Source organism: Oryx dammah, unplaced genomic scaffold (genome assembly GCF_014754425.2).
Source record: "Oryx dammah isolate SB20612 unplaced genomic scaffold, SCBI_Odam_1.1 HiC_scaffold_27, whole genome shotgun sequence".
Lineage (NCBI taxonomy): Eukaryota > Metazoa > Chordata > Mammalia > Artiodactyla > Bovidae > Oryx > Oryx dammah.
This window is the reverse complement of record NW_024070211.1, coordinates 39,129,206-39,141,657: the sequence shown is the minus strand read 5'-3', so window position 1 is coordinate 39,141,657 and position 12,452 is coordinate 39,129,206. Positions and strand designations below refer to the sequence as shown.

General features: G+C 40.0%; 1 protein-coding gene across 1 annotated transcript; it reads right to left on the bottom strand.

The window, feature by feature from the left end:
* Positions 1-1,183: 1,183 nt before the first annotated feature.
* LOC120854548 (male-specific lethal 3 homolog) lies at positions 1,184-3,281 on the bottom strand. The gene is given in 2 exon segments (XM_040228656.1): positions 1,184-2,757; positions 2,759-3,281. Coding segments are annotated over 2 exon segments (1,062 nt in total). The 5' UTR covers positions 2,839-3,281; the 3' UTR covers positions 1,184-1,775.
* Between the last annotated feature and the right edge of the window lie 9,171 nt (positions 3,282-12,452).

Here is a 12,452-nt window from a genome sequence, read left to right as displayed (position 1 = left end):
TTTTTTTAAATAGGCTCTGTGTACACATGAAACCAGGAATTAAGATTAAAATGAGGGAGAAGCTCAGTTATTCAGGCATGTTTTATCTCATAGGCAGAGCTGGTATCCTTCCTCAGTGCCTGAGGCTGACTTGGGCTCTTAACAGAATTCAAATCTATTTTTGTTTATTAAGTTATCAAGCCAACTCAGTGGCCATGCTATTCAAGAGTTCCCAGGAGGCACTGAATTCACAGGGCGTCTGACAATGTGGGTGTTTCCCTAGTTCGCACTGCTCTGTGGATTTAAAAGAATTTAGCAAATATTTTTAATTGATTAACCCAGAACTTTTATACAAATATCATAATGAGTAAAAAATTGTAAGTATACATGCTGAAAATATAATGACCTCTTCATAAAAGCACAAGAATTTCATGAGAACATGGAAAAATACAGGAAGAAAGTAGTCTACTTATTTAAGGACTGTCACTGGATTTGTATTAGGCTTCTATGAGTTTAAGCCTGAATTCACAGGCATGCATTTATTGCTAAATTAAGATTGTGGAAGTTCTACACAGAGCCTGATCTATGATTCCATAAATGTTGGTAGTTTTTCTTCATTTGTCTTCTTTTTTTGACTCTCTTTGTTGGCAGATCTTCACTTACTAAAAATAATGATTCATATATAAGTAAGACACTTTATTCCAGTGAAGTTGTTTGTTTCAATAAAATTCAGTAATAGCTACTTCCTCTTAAACCAGAGTAATGCCAGCAGTACATTACAGAGATACCTGTTCTCAGCTGTGCTCTTTGGATTCTAATCAGTTGTTAACCACAGAGGAGGTAAAAAGTTTCTTTGGTGCAGTCATGATTTTTATTCTGATTTACTGTCAGCCCTCTCAAACACTGTGTGGTTCTATTTTAAATTACAGGTAAAATTCTGTCCTATTTATATTAAACAAAGTGTATAATTGCTTTGTTTTTCCCCCTTGAAAACAATTTTATATTCATTTCTAATTTATTTGCAAGCATAATATTATAGATTTGTAGAGTGCAGCTTTAGTAATTTTTTAATTCTCTAATCAGACATTTTCTTTTTTTTTTTCTTTCCAATAAGATGGGCAATGACTTATTTGAAATGGCCAAAAATAACATTTTACAGAAAAGGAACCATAATATTACACAATCAAGTGTAGCTACAAAATCCGACATTCAGGCAAAGCTTTATTTAGATCACCAAAAACAAGCCTTTATGGAAAAAGAACTGTAACAAGCAAATGTACAGCTGCAAATTTTCTTTTGCCAGCAATATCAATTCCCTTTAAAATATTCGGGAACTATTTTGAAGTATCCAAGCAAAACTAAAAATTTGTGGGACAGAGTTGCTCAGCCTCATCACAAGAATGAAAACAGTTTGCAAGACGATTTTGTTTAATGCTCACAAATAACTAAAAGACATGGTCACTGCTAACAAGTACCTTTGTCTACTGAAACAGCCCAACCTAAGCACATGTTTATGAAAGATTCATTGTGAACATAGCTGCTGTTTTCCTGCCATCACAGATCACGTGTATGGTGGCAAGGGTTAGATGTTGGAGACCATCGAGGCACCCAGGAGGTAATCCTTAACAGAAATAACTACAGTAGATAAGCAACTCAAACAGATAGACCCGCGTCTGCCAGAGCCCCCCAGGGTGTCACATTTGCTTTCTGTGTAAAGAAGGTCCACCGACTCCGTACTTCTTCACTGGGAACCAAGAGATAGATAAAGAAGCTGTTCTTCTAGGACCATCAAAACGTTAATAAATCGCCCTGGGGTTCTTCGTGCTGTAGTGCACTTCACAGGCAGCAACATAGGCAGACTCTGGGAAGAAGTCATCACGGTCCTCTGCTAAAAACCTCAGAAAGAGATCAAAGTGCTTCAGTAAAGCCTTCAGGTTCTTCTCAGAAAAGGACATCTTTCCAAGGGTTTCAGGAAGTTTCACAAACAAACGCAGCAAGTGTTGCGCCCCATAAATGTAAGAGGGTGGAGGTGGTTGGTCACCTGGAGGATAACTATCAGGTACAAGTTTCCAGGAGAGGACCTCATTTATTTCTTTGGTTCTTCTGCCTTCAAAGCCAGCAAACACTGCACTCCCTTCCTTGCTAGGGGTCAGAGGAACAGGCGAGGATGATCTGCTATGAACAGATGTCTTCTCTTCCAGGTACAGGAACAGCTTGGGCATGCTAGCGGACATGTCCTGCTGCCGGCACTTGGGCTGAGGCGAGGCGCTGCTCTCGGACAGCCGATCGCAATTGGCAGAGTGGCGTGTGGACCGCCTCAGAGACGGTAAGGCTTCCGGCTCGGCTTTGCGCCTTTTGGGAGTGGTTGGTTTGCCTGAGGTTGGCTGAGTCTCTGTGGACTGTGGTGTGGATGGATTCAACAAAGGTGGACTTGGAGAGAGCTCCTCCTGGTTCCTATTATTGTTTGTGGTACTTTCTGTAATCCGAAGAAACAATTTGGATGAAGTCACCTTTTTATACTGAACTTGTTCGTATGGATAGAGCAAAACCAATGGGAGAGTGTAATCAAAGGTTATTAATCCATCCACCATCTCCTTACAAAGGTCAACGTTCTTTTCTGCTGGGATATAACGCACATTCATGTTGGAGTGTGGCATAGCATGATAGTGACGCGGCCTCTCATTGGCTGAAAAGGCTGCATTGATAGCAAAATGCTTCATATAAGATTCCAAAATAGTTATGATGTTGGTCTGGCACGGAACTTTCACTAACCGTTTTCCTGTTGATATAGTAACAATCATCCTCAAGCTTCTTCTTCAGAACTTCAGGGATTTCTATAGTTACTGTTCTTTCTTCCATTTCCTTTTTTGCATGCAGCCCTGGTCCTTCCTTCACTTCCGACTTTCTTCAATATCTTTTTCTTCTCTTATTTCTCTGTCCTTTTCTTCACTGTCAGAGGAACTGTTTATTGAGTTTTCTTCGTTTTCATCTTTCTCGTCAGCAGGGAGGAGGCTTTTTAAGACAGAGTCTACCCCAGGCAATCTGCCGCGCTTCCTCTTTCTTCCTGTGCTTCTCAGGCGAGCTACAGCCTTTTGGGCCAATTTCCGCTGTAATCGCCGATTTTCATCAGCGTCACGGACACGATCCTCTGCGGCTCATCTATCCCAACTTCTGTTCCAGCCATTAAAATGGATCAGATATTCTGGGATCTTTCTGCCTTTTTCGTCTTTCCCAACAAAAACATCGACAATTTTGGCATCGTAGAGCACTCGCGCCTTGGTGGGGTCAAGCGCGAAGCACGGCGCTTTCTCCCCTGAGCAGGCGCGAGCAGGCCGTCGCTGCGCCCCCTCGCTCTTAGTGGCTGAGGGCGTGCGCGGTGGGGCAGGGGAGGTCCAGGGAGACATTTTCCAGTGTTTATATCTAGAGACTGGAGAAGTTACTAAATGTAACTTTGACAGACTTAAATTCTGTGCTAGTAAACAAATTGGAAATGAATGTAAAATTGTTTTCCAGAAAAAAAAAAAGTCTTGTGTAACAACAGCAACAAAAATTCAGGTTTAACTCGTGACAGCTAATCAGATGGGCATGTTTCATTCTTTCAGAAACTGGTCTTGAGATAAGAATTTGGTTTTTATAAAGGCTCTAGTAAAATGTTTTAGTAATAATCATACAACCTCCATTTATATGAAGTCAATACCATAAGCAATTGATTTGATGTATTAAATATTAAAATATTTTAGTAAAACAAGAAACACAAATGATGTTAAAATAACTGATAAAAATATTTACAAAAGTATAGTTTTCACAATAATGAATTATTATTTTTAAAAAGATGTTTCATTTTTACCTTCCTAAGCTAAACTTGGGGTAAAATATTTCTTTTTTATTTCCTTTTTTTTTTTTTTTCAAGAGAGGCCTTGATATAATGAAATGCCAGGTTTGGTGAGGAAGAGGGGACATAAGACTGAGTATCAGTTTCAGCTCCCACAACTCATTAGCTCTGTGACTCTGGGCAAGTCACTTACCCTACATGCAGCCTTGTAGGGTTACTGGCTTATAAAACTGGGATGATAATAGCTACCTTATTAACTAAATACATAGATGTGGAATTGCTAGGTCCTATGATAAACATATGTTTAAGATGATAAGAAATTGCCAAATTGTTTTCCAAAATAGTTTTTACTGTACCTAATTTTTAAAGGAAGAAAAAACTGCCTCTTTGAATTCTATATATTCACTAGCTTAGAGAATCAAATAACTTTTCCATCAATGCAGGAACTGTCCAGGTAGTGCATGGAGAGTATGAATGGAGCAGGTATACAGGAAACCTGGTTTGGAAAATTGCCCATTCCATCTCACTGCTGAGTCTGATCTCCTGTGCCCCTCAAAAACACAGGCTTCTTCAGGCTGTAGGCCCTTTTCTGCTCTAGTTATAGAACCATAGATAGAAGCAGGAAGAGCTTAAGCTATTTCAAGGAAATTTTGATATTACTCTGTACTTATGGATCTCTGGTTGGCCATACAGGTCACCCAGCTGCCAACTCAACTTGAGGTTTATCAGTTCAGCATTGACCAGTGGATGCCATTATTCTCTGAGGTTCATTTTGTGCTGTTAGTGGCCCCTGGGTCACAAAGCTGAGCCTTCAGCATTGATTCCATTCCAAGTTCCTTGCTCTGCTTTCCCATTAATATCCCCTTGGGAGATCTGAGGTTCCTCTTATTATTATTAGTCTAGTCTGCCTAAAAACTGCACCTGAGCGCTAACGTTCACTCTTCCTGTTTCACCCTAACAGGCAGAACTTGGACTGACCCAAATCCTCAGTTTCTGTGCCAAGACTTTCTACAGTCAAACTGTTATGTTCTCTAGAAATTCATCACTGAGAAACTACCCCAAGGGAAGTAGTTAGAGGTTGTAAGGTATTAAATATTTTTCTTTCTTTTTAAGTGTAACTCAAATATAAAGCAAGGGCGATTTTCCTTTTATTATTTGTACTGCATATACCAATTGATTCTTAAACTTTGGGCAGAAATTTTTTAAAGATCATGGATATGAAATAAGGGTGTGTCTGTGTTGGTTCAAAACCTTAGGAGTTCCCTAGTTGAAATTTGAAACTGGCTCCTGAACATGGAGGGTGAGAGACCAAAGAGAGGCAGACCACTCCAAATTGGTAGGTGGCCAGTTTAATTAGCAAAGGACCTTCCAAATGAAGCTTGACTTGGGTGGCCATAGGAGGTAGTCTCTGCATTTGCATGCTAGCAATGGCACCCCACTCCAGTACTCTTGCCTGGAAAATCCCATGGATGGAAGAGCCTGGTGGGCTACAGTCCATGGGGTCGCTAAGAGTCGGACACAACTGAGTGACTTCACTTTCACTTTTCACTCTCATGCATTGGAGAAGGAAATGGCTACCCACTCCAGTGTTCTTGCCTTGAGAATCCCAGGGACGGGGGAGCCTGGTGGGCTGCCTTCTATGGGGTCATACAGAGTCAGACACGACTGAAGCGACTTAGCAGCAGCAGCAGCAGCAGCAGCATCTTAACAGTTGATATAGAGGGACTTCCCTGGTGGTCCAGTGGTTAAGACTCCATGCTTCCAGTGCAGGGAGCATGGGTTCCATCCCTGGTCAAAGAACTAAGATCCCACGTGTTCTAGGGCATGACCAAAAATAAATTTAAATTAAAAAAAATATATAGAGGCCTTAGTTGTGTTCAATGTCCAGATGGTCTCAACAGTCCATTGATCTCTCAAAGTTGTGTCCTTGAAAATGGCTCTAGCTATGGAAACAGTGAGCAGAATGTACATTCCAAGGCTGGGGAGGGGGTGGGGGCTTCTGATTGTCCAGACACAACTTATGTGTCAAGTGGTAGTCATGTCCTCTTGATGACTTCTTCCAACAGTCCGGTACCTCTGCTCAACAGCCTGCATGTAGCTACAAAGCAGAGATTTGCAAGGGGAGTCTATATGCCAAGGAGAAATAACATTGTCATGGACCCTAAAGCACTTTAGAAGGTGAAAGGAATTCCTGAAATTTCCTGGTAGAATTGTATAAATGTTGAAATAAGGTTCTTGTGAAACTCATACAACATTCGATAACAACTCTAAAGACTCTCTAAAGCTGGATTTTTTCTAGCTATATTGTACAGCATAGAAAAATGTGGTTGTTTTTAGCCTCTTTATCTAAATTTCTTCTGGCCTACTAACAATCCCAGGAAAAAAATCTAGAAATGTAGTATTCAATTGAGGTAATGAATGAGGAACATCAGTTGCTAAGAGCCGAACATAAAGTTTGGATATGAGGGATGGTGGTAATAACCCACAAGGAAAAGAGTTTACTATCAATTTCCTGAGACTTAGGGAATTATCCCTGACAGTACTCCCAGAACACAAATAAAACCTTTGCTTTAAAATGTTAGATAAATTGTATTTTTACTTGTCATTCTCCAAGTTACACCTGTTATCTGATAGTGACAATAATACTTTTGTTTAGTGCCTTTCTTTAAAAAACACAGAGAAATGATCTGTTCCATGAAACTGCATCCTTTAATTGTACACATTATTTTTTGAATGGGCTGTTAAGTAAAGGACATGAGCAGGTCATTTAAAAAACAAGCAGTAAAAGTGGTTAATAAACATGTTAAAAATATTCCCTCATTAATATTCAAAGAAATGCAAGTTAAAATAATGGAATACAATTTTGCTGCTCAAATGAGTACCTTTAAAATTATTGCTTAAATTTTATGGATAGGGTTGCAAATCACATTTCTGGAGGGCAATTGATGCATATAATATATGCATATATAATATAATATAGAAACTATAAAACTATTTTAAAATATTCTTATGTTCTTATGTTCTGTGACAGCATTTCCACTTGGAGGCTTTGCTACATTAAAGCTCTGTGATCACTGGAAGAAACCCTGATGAAGTCTACGGGCATCACAGAGTGTAAAGACTGGGAAACACTGCAGTTCTCTCCTGGGCTGTAGTCTTTTTGGCAGTGGTTCATTTTCTGTCAACCACATATTGCCAATCAATCTCCTAGGTCAGATTTATTTGTAGGATTCTGTATTTGAAAGGGAATCTGGCTTTCTGCCTTGATGTGATTTCTCCCAACTTCATAGTAAAAGATCGATGAAGACATAGACCCAGAAGATAAAGAAACAAATGTGACATAACATGAAAGTGAAAGTCGCTCAGTTGTGTCTGACTCTGAGCGACCCCGTGACGTACAGTCCATGGAACTCTCCAGGCCAGGATACTGAAGTGGGTAGCCTTTCCCTTCTCCAGGGGATCTTCCCAACCCAGGGATCAAACCCAAGTCTCCTGGCAGGCTACATCCATGGGATCACAGAGTCATACACGACTGAGCAACTTACAATTTCACTTTTCACTTTATACCCAGATGATACAGATGGTTGTAGATGTAGTATTTACATAGATACAGACAGATGTATAATTACATCTATATTTCATATATATCTGGACTGGTATCTAAATAAATACTTTATTGAGTTGTGAAGCTTAAATAAATTGATGCTTGTGAAATGCTTTGCACTTGGCACACTGCCATCAGTCAATTCTAATTAGTGCAAGAGTCAAAGAGGACAAGTAGAAAGAGAGTCACACAAAAAAGAGAAACTGCTAATAAGTATAATAATGTATTTGTACAATATTTTAGTTCAGGCTGTTTTAACAAAATACCATAGGCTGGGACATTTATTTCTTGAAGTTCTGGTGGCTGGGAAGTTGAAGATGGTTGTTGTTTGGTTGTTCAGTCATGTCTGACTCTTCACAGCTCCATGGACTGCAGCACGCCAGGCCTCCCTGTCCTCCATTATCTCCCAGAGTTCACTCAAGGTCATGTCCATTGAATCTGTGATCCCATCCAACCATCTTGTCCTCTGTCGCCCTCTTCTCCTTTTGCCTTCAGTCTTTCCCAGCATCAGGGTCTTTGCACTGAATTGGCTATTTGCATCATGTGGCCAAAGTTTTGAAGCTTCAACTTCAGCATCAGTCCTTCCAGTGAGTATTCAGTGTTGATTTCCTTTAGGATTGACTGATTTGATCTCCTTGCTGTCCAAGGGACTCTCTAACACCACAGTTCAAACACATCAATTCTTTGGCACTTAGCCTTTTTTATAGTCCAGCTCTCGCATCCAGATATGACTACTGGAAAAACCATAATTCTGACTATTCAGATCTTTGTTGGCAAAGTGATATCTTTGCTTTTTATTATGCTGTTTAGGTTTGTCATAGCTTTCCTTCCAAGAAACAAGCATCTTCTAATTTCATGGCTGCAGTCACCATCCACAGTGATTTTGGAGCCCCCCAAAAGAAAATCTGTTACTGCTTCCACTTTTTCCCCTTCTATTTGCCATGAAGTGATGGGACTGGATGCTATCATGATTTTAGGTGTTTTTTTTTTCAGTTTTTTTAATGTTGACTAAAAGCCAGCTTTTCACTCTCCTCTTTCACCTTCATCAAGAGGCTCTTTAGTTCCTCTTTGCTCTCTGTCATAACGGTGGTGTCATCTGCACATCTAGGGTGCTGGCAAATTTTGTTGCTAGTGAAGGCCCTCTTTCTGGTTGGCAGACAGCCACCTTCTAGCAGTAGCCTAACATGGCACAAAGAGAGCTCAGCTCTCGTGTGACTCTTCTTCTGAACACTAACCCCATCAAGAGGGCTCTACTCTCCTCACCTAATGATATCCCCAAAATGCCATCTCCAAATACCATCACACTGGGGATTAAGGTTTCAGCACTTGAATTTTGGGGAATACACAAAATTCAGCCCAGAACAGGTAAGGGAAAATTTCCAAGAATTGATATTCTATTTAAGAGGTAATTAATAATTGATAAAACTTTTAAGTTAAAATGTTAATCCAACAGGCAGTTCCTGAATTACAACACTATGCTACTGCTACTGCTAAATCACTTCAGTCATGTCCGACTCTGTGCGACCCCATAGATGGCAGCCCACCAGGCTCCCCCATCCCTAGGATTCTCCAGGCAAGAACACTGGAGTGGGTTGCCATTTCCTTCTCCAATGCATGAAGGTGAAAAATGAAAGTGAAGTCGCTCAGTCGTGTCCGACTCTTCGAGACCCCATGGACTGCAGCCTACCAGGCTCACACGACTGAACGACTTCACTTTCATTTTTCACACCCTCCTAAAATTTCCCCCCAGTAGGCGGAGCCTGGTGGGCTGCCATCTATGGGGTCGCACAGAGTCAGACATGACTGAAGCGACTTAGCAGCAGCAGCAGTACATTCTCTGTCCCTACCTTCTCAATCAGTGGAGCTCCTGATTCTGCTGCTCTGATTCCTGTAGGAAAAATTCCTGGGGCTCCAGAAATGAAAAGTCACTTATTCAGGTTAGAATTTTATCTCTCATTAGAAGTGTGGCTCTGTTCTTTGCAGTTAGATCATTTCTCATAAAGAACATGACTGAGTCAAAATGACATTCAGGAGATTTTGCTTCCCTGGTAGTTCACCTGGTAAAGAATCTGCCTGCAATGCAGGAGATCCAAGTTCGATTCCTGAGTCAGGAAGATCTGCTAGAGAAAGGATAGGGTACCCACTCCAGTGTTCTTGGTGGCTCAGAATCCACTTTCAGTGTGGGAGATCTGCTGAAGAATCTACCTTCAGTGTAGGAGACCTGGATTTGATCCACTGGAGAAGTGATAGGCTACCAACTCCAGTATTCTTGGGCTTCCTTTGTGGCTCAGTTGGTAAAGAATCCGCCTGCAATGTGGGAGACCTGGGTTTGATCCCTGGGTTGGGAAGATCCCCTGGAGAAGGGAACTGCTACCCACTCCAGTATTCTGGCCTGGAGAATTGCATGGACAGAGGAGCCTGGCAGGCTACAGTCCATGGGTATAGTAATCTTTTTACTTGACTATTCTCTGAAAGGGAGAGACCACATCTATTTCAGTCACTCACTCCATCATTGCAACAAATCTCTGATATAGGTATCTTTTGCCTCTGCTTTGCTTTACAAAAAGCAGGAAACTGGTGCTTAAGGGTTAAGTAACTTATTCTAGGATCACAGATGATCTTGGGAGTAACAGAACCTGAATTTAGGTGCAAGGCTCTCTCAAATCCCATTCATTGACTCCTTGAGGAAATAGACTACAATAGTAGTAGATGACATCATGAACTCACAAAAGCTTAAGACCAATAGCACTGGTTCCAACACTACTAGAGCTAGAATTTCACACATACTTTCAGGAAGACCTCACCTCAGGTGACATTTCATGCCATCGCTCAGCACTGCCATGAAATCTCTTCTGCTGTGTCCACTCATGAATTCCATTCCATCAAGACTTGGGGTAAACTGTTAGGTCATATTTATCTCCCTATGTACATACTCTGTGTTAGCATCTAGATTTTGTAACTCCTGAAACCCTCTGTATTTGCATGAAATATATGTTTATGGATTGTGTGGTTTGAAATACCATGTAAGAGTAACTGCTCTGGAATAGAGTGAGTAGAATTAGTGAAATAAACATGATAGATAAAGTAAACTTTAGAAAGAAAACCATCAACAATAATGACCAAACATATTAGGATGTGAAAGTGAAAGTGAAAGTTGCTCTGTCATGTCCAACTCTTTGCGACCCCATGGACAGTCCATGGGATTCTCCAGGCCAGAATATTAGAGTGGGTAGCCTTTCCCTTCTCCAGGGGATCTTCCCAACCCAGGGATCGAACCCAGGTCTCCCACACTGCAGGCAGATTTTTTACTAGTGGGAAGCCCAAGAATACTGTATTGGGTAGCCTATCACTTCTCCAGCGGATGTTCCTGACCCAGGAATTGAACCTGGGTCTCCTGCACTGCAAGCCGATTCTTTACCAACTGAGCTATCAGGGAAGCCCTATTAGGGTATGAGACATACCAATTCAATGCCCAAATCCCTGAGGCTCTGCTTCTAGTCTTTGGTTATTGTTCTCCTTATCTGGGGTCTGTTACCTAGTAAGTACTCATGGATGTAAGCAGGGAATATCCTGTAGCTCAGATTCCTTGGAGCATAGCACACATAATAAAGCAACAAAAGAATATTTGAACTTTTAATGAATATGTTGAATTGAATAAAGCAACCCTAGCATCAACATCTTTGCCGCCTTCATCTTAGAATCAAAAGATGATTAATAATAAAAGGGCACTCATAATGTGAAGATACTTTAATTATATGATAATTTAAGCATCAGAAAGTATCACAGGGACTTCCCTAGAGGTCCAGTGGTTAAGACTCCATGCTCCCATTGCAGGAGGTCAGAGTTCAATCCCTGACTAGGAAACTAAGATCCCACGTGCTGCAACCACGCCATGTGTGCCACAAGTAGCAAAGCCTGCACACTGTAAAGAAGACCCAGCACAGCCAACATAAATAAGTACATAAATAAGTATTTTTAAAAAGGATTACATAGTCAAGCTATTGGGAAAGATTGCATTTCTAAAAATTTATTTTCTATTACTCTGAATGTTAGGAATATGCTATACTTTATAGAATAATATATTAAGAACAAGCATTTACTAGGGAAACACACCATTTACTAGGGAAAATCTGCAAATTGACTGTCTACATTCTTTGGTGCTGCTCCATCCATACACATTCATTAAAATTCTTCCTTCACTTTATTTTTAGCTCTTGACAATTTTTCTGCTTAATTAACTCAATCAATTGTGGATTACTGCCAGTTATATTTGCGGAAACCATGGCAATTTATTAACTTTCATAAATACCAAAAGATAACAGAAGCACCAGAGAACCGATAATTAAATACATCTTTTAATTTCTAGCTTATAAATAGGATTTAGCTCTTGTTAGCTTGCAGGTTGCTGTCCGTACATAGCTCTGGAATAGCACCTTCCTGCCAGGTCTAGACTGTATGTGAACCCCAAGAAGAAGCTGTGAATCATGGTTAAATTGACTCTGCTATTTCCTCGACCACAGTGGGGTCAAACACTGATGCTTTATTGAAAACTATCAATGAATAAAATTTTAAGATCCTTGGATAAATTTTTTTCCTAGTTTTTTAAAAGTTGCAGTATTGCCACAACCTAAAAGAGAGCATCTGGCACAGAGTAGGTATTCAATAAATATTATTTGGATAATAAACAAAGATACACAAGTTGCTTTTAGTCCTGTTTTTGAGAGGGTACTCATATTTTTCTTGGTCTTTAAATGCCACACATCAGAACATATTCATTGGAAATATTTATCATCCAGTGAATAATAATAGTAATAATACATGTGACTTATTACTAGGAAGGAATTTATCATTCAACCTAAAAATAAAATCAAACAATAGAAAATTAATTTGGGTTTTTTAAAAAAAATATTCTTTAAGCCACAGCTATCATGGGAAAAAAAGAATTTACTACCCTAGGCATTTTGTTTAGAAATATTAGTTTCTTTTTCTCCCAGAATGAATTACTTTAAGTACCATAACAGATACGTCTTCATTATC